General features: G+C 34.4%; 3 protein-coding genes across 6 annotated transcripts; 2 read left to right on the forward strand and 1 right to left on the reverse strand.

The window, feature by feature from the left end:
- The first annotated feature begins 287 nt into the window (after positions 1-287).
- Positions 288-13,291, forward strand: LOC100651985. Of its 2 annotated transcripts, XM_003393754.3 has the most exons (8): positions 288-883; positions 1,396-1,601; positions 1,915-2,081; positions 6,419-6,555; positions 7,211-7,387; positions 10,565-12,802; positions 12,987-13,031; positions 13,226-13,291. In XM_003393754.3, exons 2-6 carry the CDS (start codon positions 1,476-1,478, stop codon positions 10,735-10,737), a joined length of 780 nt encoding a protein of 259 aa, XP_003393802.1. In that variant the 5' UTR covers positions 288-883; positions 1,396-1,475; the 3' UTR covers positions 10,738-12,802; positions 12,987-13,031; positions 13,226-13,291. The 2 variants fall into 2 exon arrangements, with proteins under 2 accessions (XP_003393802.1, XP_048270437.1); XM_048414480.1 differs by having other exon boundaries at positions 288-1,601.
- On the forward strand, positions 12,670-13,986 carry LOC100643190 (ATP synthase subunit O, mitochondrial). Its single transcript, XM_003393923.4, has 4 exons — positions 12,670-12,802; positions 12,987-13,031; positions 13,226-13,336; positions 13,419-13,986. Exons 1-4 carry the CDS (start codon positions 12,674-12,676, stop codon positions 13,863-13,865), a joined length of 732 nt encoding a protein of 243 aa, XP_003393971.1. The 5' UTR covers positions 12,670-12,673; the 3' UTR covers positions 13,866-13,986.
- A 148-nt stretch (positions 13,987-14,134) lies between these two features.
- LOC100643313 (WD repeat-containing protein CG11141) lies at positions 14,135-18,088 on the reverse strand. 3 transcript variants are annotated; one of them, XM_020865703.2, is made up of 8 exons: positions 17,820-18,088; positions 17,320-17,552; positions 16,960-17,247; positions 16,720-16,880; positions 16,196-16,635; positions 15,969-16,128; positions 15,061-15,881; positions 14,135-14,951 (listed from the first exon to the last, which is right to left on the reverse strand). In XM_020865703.2, the coding sequence occupies exons 2-8, from the start codon at positions 17,542-17,544 to the stop codon at positions 14,863-14,865; spliced, it is 2,184 nt and encodes a 727-aa protein (XP_020721362.1). In that variant the 5' UTR covers positions 17,545-17,552; positions 17,820-18,088; the 3' UTR covers positions 14,135-14,862. The 3 variants fall into 3 exon arrangements, with proteins under 3 accessions (XP_020721362.1, XP_012174773.1, XP_012174787.1); XM_012319383.3 differs by having other exon boundaries at positions 15,025-15,881; XM_012319397.2 differs by lacking the exon at positions 17,820-18,088 and having other exon boundaries at positions 15,025-15,881; positions 17,325-17,456.
- Positions 18,089-18,512: the final 424 nt, after the last annotated feature.

The raw sequence follows: 18,512 nt of genomic DNA on the forward strand, positions 1-18,512 counted from the left end.
CGTTTAATACAAAGGGCAAATAGCGAAACATGTTAATCACGTAAAGTTAAAGTTTCCGTAAGTCATGCTGGAGGAACCTTCTAAGCGTAGTAAAAATATTTTAAATAACTAAAAATTCCATACGACACACATACGTACGTGTGTGCGTGGATGAATGTAACAAGAGACAGACAAACAGACAAACAGAAAAAGAGAAAAGATATGTAATAGGTATACTACAGTAGTAGACTGACAAGCCAAGTCAGACATGCGCTCTTAAAGAGGGAATCGCGGCAGTGAAAGAGCTCGAGAGCAAAACCCACGTTTCAGTTTGTCGCGTGTGCTGGCACGGCGCGCATATCGTTCCACGAATCTCGGTAAACGATGTCGAGAAATATGTGGATCGTTTCGACGAAAAAAAACGCGTGCAACGCGATCGTTTCAACCGACAAGTACGTGTCTCATGCGTTTCGTTTCACGTGAATTTTCGCGGAGAAAAGATAAAGCTATCATCGAGGGGAAACAAAAATCGAACACGATACAATCGCGATATCGATACGAATTCGTGAAAATACAGAAGCACGATCACATCTATCAGGTTCATAATCTGAGAATAAGCTTCGCTCGATTAATTGACGTATTATGTCACATTCCCGTACAATCTGCCGTCGCAAACACAAATGATTCGGAACTCTGTATCAATCGTCGACCGTTTGGTTGCGTCGTGAATCGTTTTAATCTATTGCCACCGGCTTCGTCGGTATCATTTATCATAATTCGTGTTACGGTGGAATGTGGCCAACCAGAAGCAGTATTTTCGATAATTTTCCTGGAAACAAGACAAAAGCCAACCGCAATTACCCCGAATATGAAGAGACATTGTGTTCGCAGCTCACAGTCAGCGGTTCGTGCGGTTATATTTCGATTAATACAGATCGTGTGAATATCGTTCGCTCGATATTCCTAATTTAACGATAAGAATATCTTCGATCCATCTCCTATGAAAATCCTGATAAAAGAAGAAAATCTCGTTCGTCGTGGCGTTCAGTATAAAATGTTGTTCGCGTGTTTGATCGTTCTCCAATACTCTTTGTTCCAAACCAACGTCAGATTAAGTCATTCCTTCAAAGTGAAAGGAAAAACCGATGGAATCTCGTATCGATGTAAAGCTGACCCTTGTTACCCAGACGGATATTATAAAATATTTATATTATAAAACATGCGTAAACGTTGAATGTTAATGTTCGTTAATATTCATAGGGGCGAAATTGATAATTCATTGTCGCTGGTAATACGCGTTTAATCATAGCCGTGAATTAGTAACGAACAAGGTATATTAACATCGGTGGTTAGGAGTGTGAATTCGCACGGTATTTACGGTGTTCCCTTAGTGTTTACGTAGAAAACAACTTGCAGCATTCGCAGATATCGTACGGCTATATTGTTAATTGCCTTGTGGCAATTAGCAATCAAACGGTACTCATTAGAGCGAAATAATGACGGATTCGCCAATACCGTCGGTCAGCAACATTCAGAGTCGCACTCATACCGCAAGCCAATCTCAAGTTCAAACGCAAATTCAAGATGACAAGAACGAGAAAACGGAGAAGGCTGTTCTTTTGGTAATTTATTGCTATTTATTTTACTATTAGAACACCGAGTCTACTATGTTATTTGGATTAAAGCCGACGATAATACGTTTCTTTCTCGTCGCGAAGTTGCTCGTACTCTTGTTTTGCGTAGACCGTAATGAGAAAGCGATCGTTCGAACGGACAGTAACACCGTGTTACTTGATGTATCGTGGAATAATCATCGGTCGTGTAACAAAATGTTCGGTTTACGATTCTGAGAAACTTAGGTACCGATACTTCGCGAACATCGCGACGAATGCCAGGGAAACGGAGTTAATTGCGAGTTTCGGTTTTATTTCGCAGCAAATTCAAGAAATCAACAACCAAGTGGCGCAATTCCGCGATCTGCTGATAAACATCGGCCAACCACGAGACTGTCCGGAACTTCGAGAGAAAATTCGGAGATTACGACGACATTGCGTAGAAGCGTGTAAAAACACGTCCCAGCTCATACTGCCACAAGTACGAAGGTATGGTAAACCTTTTCACGATCTTTCTTTTTTCTCTCTCGTTTCCTTCCCAGAACGGGTAATAATAAAAGAAATATTTAATGGAAAAAGTAAAACGATTTACGTCCTTGACACGATATTTCGAATCGTACGAAATTCTCACGGAAAAATTACCGTGTCAACAAGCCGTTAAACTTGCTAATTAGCGAGCAGAGAAGGGAGGTCAGAAATTGGAAGATAAGTCGAGAGAAATAAAAAGAAAGGGGGAAACCGAGAACGATTGATTAACTAGTTTATGTCAATTACTTCGAAACGAGCGTTAAACGAAGACATCGCGCGGAGCGAACTCGAATTGCTTCCGGTTAATGAGATTCCAATTAACGGGATAAATAGATTGCTATAACAGAAGCGAACCAGCCAAGATAGTCAATACGTATATGTACGTACAGTTGCTACCACGTTTGTGGTTTGCTACGTTGCTACTCTCCGCTTCTGATCCAGCGATGCAATATGACCAAAGATTTTCCTCGGTGAGACTCGGAAATGTATCATTTCAAGGAGATCTAAAGAATCTGCCAGGGAATTTATCAGACTTATCGTTGTGTTTTATTCGCCAAATTACATCTCTTAAACACGACGCTAAACGGCTTTTTAAAGTCAAATCAGCCGCTCGCATTTTCGTCGTTACTCTGATAATCTTATCGCGCTTCCGAATCATTCTTAACCCTCGGTTATCATTATGGATCCTGGTGACCCACAGTTACACTTTGTGAAGAAATATCTACAAGATATCGCTTATAATGGCACTATGTCAACAACCTGATGTCAATTTGAAGTATTTTGAGCTGCTAAGAATCCCGTAAGTTTGTGGCAACTCTCTAAAGTTAGTTACGTGTTAGCGTCGTGCCGACTCAAGCATATTTTTTATTACAGTGGAACATATCTTATTTCTGTGCAAATCTCACGTACATTCGTCAATCATTATTATATATTTTTTTACACCTGAATCTACGTATATAACTGAAGTAAAAAATTTTCGTACGAGTGTATGTGCGAATAAACTAATTTTTTCAAATAACTGCATCGCCTTTCTTGCTCAAAAATTGCACGATATATCCAATAAGTATGCATCCTCGATGTGTCAAATAAATATATTTTTTGAAACGTGTATTAAAAAACTACTTTTTCCCTTCGAGTATCTTAAAAACATCGTCTTAAATTTTCAGCGAGAAATGTTAAAACGTAAAAATATTGACATTTTTTCATAAAAATATCTCTTTTTCTGAGCTTACAGCTAAAAAGATTTTTTTTTTTTTTTAAGAATGTGTCACTTCGTTTATTAACCTCTTTCTGTCAAAGCATATTCTAGGATGTTCAAACTATATCCCCAAATTTTTTCGATTCAATATCACTGCTATTTTTTGGACAGCAGGTAGTTGAAAATTGAATAGGGTCTGGGTGACCTAGTGTGACAACCGGAATTCCTGAAACAAGTATAACCGAGGGTCATCGACTCTATACTATTGAGAGCTATCCATTTGGTATTTTTATATCAAAATTCCTTTCGTTGTTGTAATCAAACCGCGCATCACAAGGAAATATCGCGTTCTACAATCAAATAAGGGAAAGGGTGAAATAATAGCGTCACGAAAGTTCCTATTACTTTGAACTGTGCTGCAAAGAATGTTATCGATTCCACGGGATTGGTTTTCCTACGAAGAAGAGAGAGAAAAGGAGATATAAAGAACGATGACCAACGTCCAATCTCCAAACATTCTCAGACGTCACCTTTGAACAATTCTGTTCCGCGAGTTTGCCTGTTTTAATGAAAAGTTAAATGTTTCACAAATTTCTTCCTCTTCTGCATTCTCATTAATTTTCCTCTTATCTGATTTACAACGAGACGAATGAAACAGCCGGAATTTCCCACTCGTCGAATAAATTTTGCAAAATTACAAACGTCCGAAAAGTCATCTACCTCGTAATTTCTTCGATAGAAGCTCAATACATTGATGAGCAATACATTGCTCGACGATCTTGTTGGTTTTAATGGAAATTGTTATTCCCGTTAAATCGTATTCGCAATCAATTTTCACCTGGCTTTAACAACTCCTTACCTCCAGTTAGATTATCGGATATTACATATTCGTTTATTATACGTTTCTCGTTACATAATTGCTTAATTATGGCGCGATACATCGTGTACACAATATTCGCCCTCCGTTTCCCCCATTTCCATTCGCGTAACACATTGCCGCGTAAACTCTGCTACATTTTAAACGTCAAACGCACACTAATCGCGATCAAGTGTTACTTAAATAATTATTCGGCGAAAATTAAACGCAATACAATTATCAGAATGTTACGTACGCTGTGAAAAGAGAGAAAAGGAAAACGAATGAAAAATTATATCAAGCCTGGCTGAAAGCATGATTGATTCACAATGAAGCACTTAGCAACATACCGAACGTTTAATTTATCATGCAAACAACTTTTCCAATACTTCCGTGTCTTGTAATAGGCCTATCTCGTACAACGTATCTTACGAAATCACGCGACTTTTGTATCGATTACGCGAAACACGGAAACGTTCACCTTTTTTACCTTCTTTTTCATTCGTTTTTCTTTTTCCTCTTTCTTCTTTTTTCTTTGTTCCTTCTTTCAATGAAATTTGGTACGTATACATTTTCGTCAATGAACGATATTACATGGAAACGCTTATGCATAATTCCTTTTGATACCACTAATCGAAGCAGATCGCATAAATTAGGGGTTTCAACTTAAATCACGTATCATTCGCAAATTCCCCTTTCAGATCGCTGCGCTCGTTTCAAAATTTATTCCTACTAATTGCCTACGAGATAGCGACAAACAAGAGTAGCAACATAAGAGGATCGAGTTCATCATCTGGTAATCGCGCTCGCTGTTATAGCTCTTGATATCAAGCAAGTTTGTTGTTAAGCGTTACTTACAGACCGCTAGGGAATTAAGCGATAAATAGCAAGCGCATGCGAGGCACCGCTGACGTAAATCATAATATAAACGGTCATTGAAAAGAAAGAAACTGGATTATTAGATTTTTGCGATACTAAAATTACAGCCCTGGAAAAATTATGGTTGAAAGTTAGCCGAGAACACGCAGAAACCATTTACAATTTCAAGAGTCAACGTGAGACTAGAGCCTTAAAGGGTATTACTCCAACGATTTCCACGAAACTCCGTAAACATCGAAGCAAAACGATATATTATTTACATTTAGGTCTACTTGCTTTTAGAATTCCAGCTTGGTGTACGTGAATTTTCACAGATTATTTATAAAAATAGTGGAAACGAAAGTATCACGTGACAGATTGGTTACGTACACCATCGTTCATAAATATCCGAACACTTTAATTTTTGGTAAACGTGCGTGAATTTTCTCAGATTTATAAAATTAACAGACGATACATTTAAATTGCTATGCCAAACACCACGCTATTAAATATACTATCTATACCATACTGTTGAATACCATCGCTTGCATTAAAATCGGAAACTTATAATTCGAAAATATAGGACGTGGCCATAAAAAACTTATTAAGCAGTAAAATACTTCTACAAGATTTATCCATTAGCAATGAAAAATACCAGATTTATTATCGCATATTTGCTTTTAGAAAATCGATATAAAGACTGAAATCGCTGCAGTTCAATTTATCAGTAACTTTCCAATTAAAATACATGTTGTCAAGGAGAGAGATGTTGTCGAGGAGTTGTTGTTTAACTCGCTGCATTGTAGCGATTGCACAATTTAAAAAGAAATTTACGGTCAGAGGATTGTTGAACGCGCCACGTCGGTGTACTTCGTTATAATTCTACGATCTCACATCTCGTCTCGCCTTTTCGCAATGAAAAGAAGAAATTCCGTGGTTGGCCGCGAACCAACACGAAACAATCTCGTTACGTAATGAACCGCTTGGTTTCATGTCGCATTTACAGAAACGGTATTAAACATTCTACGTTTGCAGCAATAAAGGTGTTTTAACTAAGTTTTTAATATATCAAATTTATTTTGTTTCGCATGTAACAATCATAGCGTAAAGGTTCACTTCACGTCCCACGTTTTATCGCATTCTATCGACTGACGTGTTTCGAGTCTTTGTAAATGTTAATAATCGTGTTTCTCGGGTAATTAGCTTGGTAGAACGTAGGATGAAAGGTCATGGAATTATTGGCTACGAAATAAGTCGCAGACGAACAAAGAGAAAAAGAAGAAGTAATAATCGGGGAGGGAAAAAGTAGTCAGATGACGAAATCCCTAACGAGAAAACTTGGGACGACAAAAAAATAATAAGCCTGCGAACGGGTTCTGCTTTCAGAACAACGGATATCGGGATCCCTGTTGACTGCCCAAATTTGATGCTGCTCTTTTATGTTGTGCAATTATTCCTGCGCGAGCTCTGCAAAAGTAAGAACCTCATCCGCATCGTGCCGATGGATATGACGGAATATTACGGTAACTTTTCTAAGCATCCTATATTTTCCTACGTGTTAAACATTCCAACGAATTAAGAATCCTATCAGCTCGTAAATTTACTTGTAATAAACGCGTTACATACGTTTTATCTGCCATTTGAAGGTATTCGCCGAAAGAAGATAATTTAGTTCAGAATAAACGACTTAGAAAAGTATTATCTCTTTATCCTCGAGATTTTCTCCGTTTCTATTATCAGGCACACAGAAAGAAAAGAATATTTTCAACTATATATAAATATTATACATAGGTACATATACGAAGACATTTAAGATGTGTATATATATAAAGTTTCTCCCCATTGTTAAAGGGTCCAACACTTATATGAACGCTGACTACGGATTTTTATAGAAATTCATATTTCACAAGCGTGACTGCTGAAACAGAATCCAAGGAGATATTTATTTCACTTATTAACGTAGGTGAAACTACACCTATTTTTCTTCTCACTTATTGAAGTAGGTAGAATAATTTTATAACGAGTACCGTAATTTGGATAATTTCATATATTCTTACATATTCGCGTTTTCTATGCATCTTTACACCCTTAAATTGCAGTCTATTTGTACGTCGCGCGTTTTTTTCGCAAACAGCCATGGTAACGACTAAAGCAGATCTATTTTTGCTCTCGTTACAGAAACTCGAGCCGGGCCATCCAACATCGGCAACGTGATCTCGCAGATAGTTCTCTGTAAGCAGATCACACCGGATTTCTACGAGGAAGAATTGTGCAGCATCCAAAAGGACTCCGAGGAAATTCGAGGCTTGATGAACGAACTGCAAGAATTTATGCCCCAGTCGGGTGGCGATATAGGTACCGTCGTATTCTCCGTTTACCATTCTCCCCTTTTCCTCCCTTGTTTCTCGTTTATAGAATTTTATTTCGCAACGCCCCCATTTCTTTCCCTGCGTATATTTCCACTCGTTTTTCACGGGTTGCTCGAATTTTTCTCGAGTGTACGCTTCGAGGAGATAATATTACAAACGCTATTGGTTGACAAAGAGCGCACACGCGGTAAGAAAGAAAGTTTTTCGAAAAGATAAAAGCCCTTGTCGCCCGGAGAGATATTTTCCAAGGGGCGGGTTAAACTGTTTTTCAAACGGCAGAGAATCGAACGGCATATTCGCGTCACTCGATTCACTTCGAAACGTAAACGCGCCACGTCCGTTAATTCGATTACGCTGTTCTACGAACGCTTCGTCGTTCTATTTGCCACTCTAATATCTTTTCCTGTTTTGTTGACCTTACTTTCACTATCCATCCTTCTTCCTATTCTACTGCTCTCTCGCAACCTCTCTCTATTCAACCGCCTCTAATCGGGTTACTCCAGAGGCCAAGGTCTGGATTTCAAAGGAGAACACAATCCCCCTTTTCTCTCTGTTCGTCTCTTTGGCTATGTCTTACTTCCTCGCTCTTGCCAATTCCCATTGATTCCACGGAACAAACGTATTAGCTCTAAACAGGCTGAAGCTCGGTATAGAATTATCGAGCTATAATGCCGATTCACTTCTCAGTCTCGATAGTGCACGACGACCTTAATTATCTACCGATATAATGAGCGAATTCGGATGCGCCCCTGTATCTCGCCAGGGGTAGGAACAAGAGAGATAGCACGAAAATTACCATGTACCACGATCTTCGATCCCCTAAGCGTCAATTCGAGACTTTGCCTGCTTATCAAGGGAATAACGATACGACTAGAGAGAAACAGAGAGAAACCGAGAGAGAAAGAGAGAGAGAGAAAGAGAGATTTGACATTGAACAAGAACGAGGTCAAGGTCGAATCAGAACATGAACTTCCCTTAACGCGCGTTACGAACAGGAAATTCATGTTTAAGGAAGATCACGCACAGTCACAGAAGTAGAATAAGAGAATAGCCGCGGCTGGTCGGAGATTCTGGGTAAAATTTCGTAAAAGGGCAGGTCGAGTGGTGTTGTGTGCACGCGGCGTGTCGAGAAAATTCGTCGGGGAAACGGCGCGAAACGATACGAGAGAGGAACGAGATGGGAGGAAGCGGAGCGCGAATAGAAAAGAACGCACGGTTTATTTCCGAGTGGAAATACTTAGGCGGAAGACTTTGCCGACGTGGAAACAAGACACATGCGCAGCTTTTACAAATTTCCAAAAGATGTTCGAGCTACGGGAACCCGGTCAATGTAATACGGTGGAAGCACGTAAACAAGAAATACAAAACACAGAAATACATAAAAGCTACGGAGAACGCGAGAGTATTATTCAACATTAAACAGAGCTTTCGGGTCAAGGATAGATGGAAACGTGGAAGTTCGTTCCTGCGTTCCCTCCGTTCTCCACGGAAACGAGAATTCGCTAGGCGCGGGAATAGGGTGGGAAAATCAAAGGTAGAGAGGGAAATATGCTCGACCGCGAACCGATAAAGCAATTTGAGTTACGATTTGCGAAACAATCTGGATAGACAAGATCGTGTAAACCTTTGTAGCCGGCACTATGGTGACCCGTAGCTAGATCAGGATTCTCTATTACTGCTGATAAAATTAATATGTACGCGTATCGTCTGTCGCATGCCATCGAGCGTGGAGTGCAATTTTCGGGGTCAAGGACGCGAGGAATTCATTTTCAACTACGATTTTCCGAGAAAAAAGAAAGGCCACCTGCGGTAACTGGAAATAAGTTTTGTTGCGTGTCGAATGGAAGAGAAAAAGAACGGGAAAAGAAAAATATGAGAATAAGTTACGAAGACTGTCCCTTGATAAAGTAAATTTAAATTGCAATTCGCGAAATAACAAAGCGAACACGGTTCGCGTGATATTTTTCATTCTCAAATTTCACGAAACATATTTTATCGCTGAGATTCTCGGAGTCGATGAAACCACTCGTGATTTTACGATAATGCAAAGTCGAACGCGAAGAGATCTTTGCGAGCAGGCATCGCAATTTATTGCGGCCACAGCAGTGGTAAAGTTAAGTCGTCTTTTCATCGTAGTACGATACGAGCTCGTACGATTTTTCCGTATTGCCTGGCATCGTATGAAATGGCACCGCTTCCGGTCGTTGCCGGACTAATGGCGATGATATGTCCCGCTTAAGAAGGCTTACATCACATTTCGCTATAATTTATTCGGCAATCTTTCTCCCTTTCGCGTTTTCATTTCTCGCCACTCTAAAATACGCAGGGTATAATCGCTGAAGGTGATATTCTTTCAGAGAAGAAAGCTCCTTTGAAAAGTACTGGATATTAAAAAATGGCATCGAGAGCCGTACATTATGAAAATCGATACAACCGGACAGTCTATCTGCTAAGTGATTCGAAACATTGTAGTTATTCTCTTTAACTTAACTGGTTTGCTAGTTGAGTATTATTCATTTTTCTATGTACTTCACAAATGCCTAGTCATGGCGATATTAAATCAGTTCGCGGCTATTTTTTTTTTATAAAATAATGTCTTATATTTATTGTTATACATAACTCATTATATTTTTAAGTCATGAAAATGTATCGTTGCAGAGAGGACTTGTAAGAATTGAAATATGTGACTAAATTCAAATTTTCAAAATCTTGACTTACCCCACTATGGTTTTCAGCTCGCCAGATAAGTGAGAATCGCGGACTTGGAAAAATTGCCCCAATTGTGAACCATCTGAATAAAAATTGCAGTGAAACCTATGCTATCCAGATATGTATTATATATCTACACATTTAATCCGAAAAGATTAGTATGTCAATAAGTTAAAGAAAGATATTAAATTAAAAGGAGTAAAGAGAAATGTTGTTTAGGTATTACGTAAGAAAATTCGTTATATACAGTGCTATTTGCATTTTTAATTTAAAAAAAAATCTTATGAAGAATTTCTTCGATTAGAAGCATATTAACTCGATCTTCTAGCGAATAAAATCACCCCTTCCTTTCCTTCGTTAAATAATTGTTCGTTCAAGAAATATTGACTCGACTATATATTTGGTTTATGAAATTTTCAAAGCTAAGAAAATTTCTTCTGCACTTTGTTTCCAGAAAAGTACTCAGCCTTACAGAGTGCCGGAAGTAGGGGTAACCGTCCCAACGGCAGACGGGTGCATCGATGGAACCAAAGCCACGAAAGGCCTAGCAGGCCTACCAGACAATCGTCCTACTTTCGCGGAGCTTTGAATCTCTTTTGTTGCGCCGCAAGAGCCAACTATGTTTAATCGAACTAAACGTATTTGCCCACCTTTCTCTTAAAGAAATCCTTTCACAAAAGTTTTTAATAATTTATATGCCTAATTTCCCTTCGTTTTTAATTTTCTATCTGTAAATTTTAAGACTAAGTGATAAAAGGAGAAGAAATTTTCGCTATATTTTTAAATCAAAAGGATATTCAACTCTAGTCGATTAGTCGATAAGAAACCTGATACTGAAGCTTTATTTAGTTCATAAGTACGGATCTCTAAATATAGAAACATACTCGGTATTTTTATAAAAAAGTTTCATTTATTGCGGAATCGTTTAAATATATTGAAAAATCTGACTTAAACCTACGGTGCAAGTGAGTTGTTGCATTGTTGATCGACCACTCGGTTCCATAAAATTATGAAGATAGATCGATTTCTTGGTGAAACTTAATTAAACTTTCTCTCGTCCCTCGATCAGCACCAACGGCATTTCTAATATCTAGCATTTAAAGGAAAGAAAAGTCAATGTAAAAACAATCATTATAGATGTGACATTGTCGTTTATTTGTGTATTTACTACTCGAAATCCGAACTGTGATGAACGAGCTCAAATTTATCGCTGATCGGATAGCATATAAGAAACTATGCATCACGTTGGAAAGTAGGAAAATAAATGCCAACTGAATTGGACGTTGATCATTCCAATAGTGGACCAATGTGAACCACGTATCGCCCATATGCACAATAAGAGTAACGCAATTAAAAAGAATTTATACTTTGAGAATTTAATAGTATTAGTCTCTGACAGTATTTCATCTTTATCTAATTATATTTCATAAAAATCATGATACGTTCGTATCTTTTCATTATTGTCGTATATATAAGGTCGTTATTTATACATATATTAATAAAAAAGAAACATTTCACGCTTTCAACTCGTGTCATTTTTTATAACAAATTGGCGATACGGTTCTATAAACGGTTCATTTTAATGTTAAATGTATTATTATATGAAATTGAGAAAAGGTATATGTATATGTAAAATCTATATATACACACATACATCTATATGTATACACGTTACATTGAATCTTATAAAAGTATATATAATGTTGGTTTTACGGCCACGTATCAATAAACGATAGTAATTATTAATTACTATCGTTTCATTGTTCACGGTATTAAACGTAATTGACTCCTTCCATTAGTGATGCTTCGACATCTTTTGTATTACTATTTACGTTCGATTTTAATTATATTAGTGTATGACGCAAATTATCGTTTTCTTTATTTAAAAACGAATCAATCTGGGTATTGAGTAGAGATCTAAATAAAAACATAAATATGTAAAGGAAAGTATAACACGTTGTATGACATTGTATGTAAAGCATAAAAGTTAACGTTTATGTCATCGATGTTATGGATGTTATATTCATAAGAATCTCGTCACTTTGGTGAATTCTTAAATGTCATTTTCATTTTACGGTGCAAAGAAACTTGAACGTTAAATCTTTCATCCAAATTCTTTATCGGCAAAAAATTTTATTGTACGTTACATCATATTTGAAGAATAATAAATAAATCACTATATATTAAAACTTTGTATTTGGCCCTGATATAGGAAAATTTTCATTGCCTTTTCTGACATCTCTCACTTTTATCGCATTTTTGTTCAAACTGATCTGACGTCTGCGTTTTCAAAATTACAATACACTACTGCCCTCTTACAAATATCGGAAGAAGCTGTATAGCGCGCAATTACAAAATGGCGACCTATTTTCGAACGAGATGTAAGAACGTACGGATATAAATCTGTAATGAATGTAATTGAAGTCATGTAATAAATAAAAGTTCCGCTAATAATAAATAAAAGTGCAATTACAGTAAATAATTTTACGTTAATTATTGCTTAAATAAAACTTTGTAATTCTAAAACTACTTCTAGAGATGTCGCTATTAAGTCAAAAAGTGTATGCACTTACATATCTATGTGAAACAGTTCACATTATATAATGATAGATCAGTAGAACCACATTCGTCGTTCTCGAATTTGGATACTTGCTGTTCGAAATATATGACAATGTCCTTCAGTAGGATAATTGTAAGTATTATTTTAATATATAATTTATTACACTCGCTAATATTCAAATAAAGTGTATAAAAATTGAATTGTTGATAATAAAATGAAATATTCCGACAACTTAATTATGGCACTGATTGAATGAAAACATTCTAAGACCAAAGAATATTACATAAAATTAACAAAAAACATTACTATTTTTTAGGTGCGGTCACTTTCTAGCAGTTCTGCTGCTCAACAAATGGTTAAGGTACTTTTCAAACATATATTAAATATAAAATTACATAACTTTAAAATATATATTTAATACTTCAGATAATATTTCATAATCATATGTTTTAATAAGTCACAATTGTGCGAGTTACTTTTAAAAACTTTAGAATATTTTCTATTAATTTGATTTCCAGTAATGAAAATGTTACTTCACTTTCTTTTTGTTTTTAGCCTCCAATTCAAGTATATGGAATAGAAGGACGATATGCTACAGCACTTTATTCTGCAGCTTCAAAACAAAAAGTATTAAATAATGTTGAAAAAGATCTGCTTAAATTTCAAGTATGTATGATAAATACTACATCTTATTCTTAATTTATAACTAAAAATAATTTTACTATTAATAAAAACATACATATGTTAGGATCTTCTGAAGAAAGATAAACAATTAGGAGAATTTGTGAAGAATCCATCGATAAAGCGAAAAGATAAAGTAAAAGCACTTCAGACAATTGGTGGAAAAGTTAGTCTAAGTAATGAAACAGTAAATCTATTGGGTTTACTGGCAGAAAATGGCAGACTTTCACATGTAAATAATGTAATTAATACATTTAAATTATTTATGGCTGCCAATAGAGGTGAGGTCCCTTGTGAAGTTATAACTGCTAAACCACTTGATGCTGAGATGACATCTAAGCTTCAAGCAGCTCTAAAAGGCTTCTTAAGTAAAGGTCAATCTATTTTGCTTACTTCGAAAGTCGATCCTTCTATTATTGGAGGTATGATTATAGCAATAGGTGATAAATATGTAGACATGAGCGTAGCCAGTAAAGTAAAAAAATATTCTGATATTATTGCTAACACAGTGTGATCACCTTCTAACATTCAGTGAAATGAGCAAAGATAAAGTACTCATATAGAACAATTCATGAGTATTCTGTATGTCATTAAACAATAAAATATTCAGAATCTACTTATTGCTATTAAGAAAATCTGTTTTTTATTATATTAAACCATTTTATGTATAAGTAACCTTTATTTTTTTTTGTAAGTAAAATCAATCAAGATCAAAAAACAAGATCTTACTTGTATAATAATAAGATATAGTCATATTTATTCTTATGCCAACAAAAATTTGAGTGCCATTTAAAAAGTATTTATATTTGAAAAGTTAAGTACTTACAATGTTTTGAATTTGTATATGCATTTACAGAGAAGTTTACAAACGTTCAACTTTTAAACATTGCTACATTTTATAAATTAATATATATTGTAAGAACATTGTGTTTTAATATAATCATCATGGCTATTGTTAGTTTCAAATGGCAAAAAATGGCCTACTTTTCGTAAAAATTTAAAATGGAATGTTATAAATGATGTTGATTATGCAAAAAAAATGTGCTTACATATCATTTTACAATATATCTAAAAATGTGTAACTGCACATTTATAGCACTATGTAACAATAAAACTTAAAAAAAAGTTGATTATCATAAATTTTCTTCCTACAAATTTACAATAAATTTAAAAAAATTCAGAATTAAAAAATAAATCACAATATTTGATAAAATATTATGCATATTTATCTAAATACTCAATAATCACTGGGTATTTTGTAATCTTTTTTGTTTATGGTAAAAATAACATAAATCGCACTAAAGTAAGACTAGAAAATACATTGTCTAATCAAAGTTTGAATGTAGTGTGAAAAAATGTACACGCACATTTTTACCCTAATTGTGAGATAACTTCATTGGATGGATGTGCAGAAAAAATTGAAGGCACATCTGCATAAAGCTTGAAAAAGAAAACATTCATCAAAATTGAAGTAATTTCCATTTAAAGTAGTTTCATACTTTCATTATGCTCTATATTGCAACTGGAGGTATATCATTTTTTACTAAAACCCAATCTTCTTCCTCAATTGTAGTTGATATCATAAACTCATTCGGTACAACTGGAAATAAATATTTTCCATTTATATTGCAAAAGTGTAATCATATGTAGGGAACTAATTTTATTATACTTACTATGGAATTCAACTTCTAATTCATGTTTACCCATACCTGTTGAATGTGACATTTTCCTTCCATCAACATAACTACCTTTTTGTAAAGGTTCGTTTAATTTATCTTGTAAAAGCTTTTTTCTACATTCACCTAAATCTTCTAACTTCCTTAATTCCGTACGGTAACTAACATCTTCATCTCCAGATTCCGTTTCTGTATGGTCACTGTGATCATTATATTCATTTTGCTCATTTTTTTCTTCTGTGAAAGAATTATTGGAATGTACTGCACAACCTATATACGTAATTGTATCAATAGATTGGGACATATTTGAATTAGTAGTACTAATTTGACTGCTCGTCATATACTTTGACAAATCAAAATCCAAAACATCAGCCAAAAGTTTTTCTTTATTTTCTACATCACGTTGGATTGATTCAAGATTTCTTTCAGTTTTTGATATAAAATCATCATCGACACTGAGTGTTAATAAAGAAGAATGCATTGTCTTTGCATCATTGGCATTTATTTTGTCCTTATTGAAAGCGGATAAATCAAAATTAATGTCAGATAATGATGAACAATTTCCATTTCCATTTAATAGCCTATTATGTGATTTTTTAATTTTCCTTTCTGGAGTAAATACAACATCTTCAAATTCTTGTTGACTAATTTTTTCGAATATTTGCCTCCTATCATTATGTTTTTCATTTTGTTCGCTACTTTTTCTTTTGGAAATATCATTATGTTCTGTTATTTTGCTACTGTCTGTTATTAATGAAGAATTTAAATTATCTGGCATCACTGGTACTTCTATAGCTTCTTCTGCACTTGTAATTGATGTTACATCAGTACCAATAGTAACAATTGGTACAATTCTAAAAAGTGATATATACTTTTAAACAATTTATATATTATTTATTAATAAAAAATAAATACATTTCTTTCTCACTGGGATACTTTACCCTACAGATTGAATAATATTACTTGGATTGATTTTGTGAAAAGGAATAGCTGGCACTATTGTACTTTCCATTAATTTTGAAGTTAATTCTAATATACCATTGGTAACTGGTTTACTAATTTCAGCAAATGACAATAATGGATCTGATGCACTTTTTGCTTCTACAAATAAAATCGGTTGTTAAAATTCGAATAAGATATTAGAAAAGTATTTAATAAAAATATCTACCTGAAGAGAACATGTTAGTTTCAGGATAATATGCAATACGTATTATGTTCCTTTCCCCTTCCAACACAAATATTTCATCTTTAGTACAAGCAACATTAGTAACACGACGTAAATCTGTTACAATAGATGTTATAGCAATTGTCTGTGGATTTACTACATATATAATATCATCGCTGTATGTAATTAGTAAGTCATCACAAAAAGGTAAAATGACACCAAATGTAGGTTCCCCGCGATTCTTTTTACAACTTTCTGGTGCTGGATTTAAAAGTTCCACTTCTGTATGCCCAGATCGAACAGCATCCTTAAAAATAAGTGTTTTTAACACAGTTCCTGTTTTATCAGCTTGCCATAAACGTAATCCAGGTCTACTAGCATATATTACTAAGTCTTGTACATAATTTTGTCTACAACCAAATACAGCACCTAATCTTCCCAATCTAAAATATATGTTCATTGTTATGTTTTAATTTATAACATTACTGTTCATTAAAAATTGGATGTTAATTCAATTAAATACTAACGTTTTGCGTTCTTTCTGACCAACTTGTGTTACCTTTCCATTCTCATTTCTATTTACCAGTATCGTACGTAATGTTGTAGAAACTAACAATAAACCTTGTTGATAACTTAATTGCACTACTGCATACTTCTCATTTAACAATTCTGATGATTTTGACAAATGCTATAGGAATATGTATAAAAAAAAACATAAAAATTTTTGGATAATGGAACTACGCTGTTATTTAATTTGCATTACATACCATATAAAAATCAATTTCAGTAAGTACAACTAAACCATCTTGATCTCCACTAAATAATTTCATACCATTCTTAGACCACTCAACTGTAGTTACTGCGCTGTTATGTAAACCACTTATGCTATACCTTTCAACCTGTTTTTTCTGTTTTGGTTTTAAACTATCTGGTAATGAATCTGGTGGATTTTTAGGTATTTGAAATACAGTTACTACACCATGTTCATTACCAGCAGCAACCATGTAGTCTACTGTTGATATCACTTGAATACATGTAATTTTTGAATTGACATTCTGAAAAAATAAATAGCGCCTCATGTGTAAATATAAAATCATCATAAATTAAGTATATATTATGTATGATACCTCACATCGAAGCCTTTGCAAGTCTTGCTTTTCTCTGTCAAACCAATATACTAAACCATAGTTAGTTCCAATGGCTATAAATTCAGGCACTGCATCAATACAGGTAAAATTAATGTTGTGTGTAAAGAGCCCAGTTTGAATTTTCGCAGGTATTTGTTGAAGAAGCATAGCAAGAGGTGCCCATTCTCGTAAAGTACCACCATCTTCACACATAGGTGATGTCATTGTAAGTGCTATATCCATAAAATTATATTATAATTCATACCATTAACCATACATTTAATAAATGAATAGCGACATAAGTAATAACAAATTAATAAGAATGACGTAAATAATTCGTACATAAACTAAAATGCCCTTTTCTCATATGACATTTAATATTATGTACATAAATTATCAATGATGAACTACACTACAGTATTGTTAGTCTAAAAGTAACACATATGAAATCAGTATTTTATTATGTCATAATAAATCTATTACGTGATATATAAAATTACCTTCTTATAGAATTAATTTGATTCGAAGAAAATATCAAACTAATTAAATCACATTTCTTTTATCATACCGCACAAAATAATAATACTTTACCGAACATTTTTATTTTTCATTTAATATTTCATGGTTCGGCAAATTCTGTCAAGATTGCAGTGCACGCCTTCAAGTAAGTACCATAAACTACGTCATGTATAGAATAGAATACCATATATATGATTATAACTAAAATGAAGTTTGCATTTTCTAGATTTATCTTAACGATCCATATTATCAAATAGAAATATGTACATAAAATTGATTTAATATATTTATAGCATAAAAGCAAATATATATATCGTATATATATATGGGATATTGATATTTATGTAGTACTATATCTACTATGGTATTGATATATTCTAAAAATATTATCAAAGAATAATGTTTTTGAAATACGAATGTAATAATACATAGTTCACACACACACACACACACACACACACACACACACACACACACACACACACACACACACACACACACACACACACTTACCAAAACGTTCTTTTAAAAATTTTCTAAAATTTTAGCTCTATATATAATGATATTGAACAAAAATTGACATATTTATAACATACATACTTATTAAGTAAATACTATAAAATCGCAGCACTCAGGATGTGTGCATTTTGTTATCATTATTAGTGTTTATTTAG

This window comes from Bombus terrestris, chromosome 2 (genome assembly GCF_910591885.1).
Source record: "Bombus terrestris chromosome 2, iyBomTerr1.2, whole genome shotgun sequence".
NCBI classification, from domain to species: domain Eukaryota; kingdom Metazoa; phylum Arthropoda; class Insecta; order Hymenoptera; family Apidae; genus Bombus; species Bombus terrestris.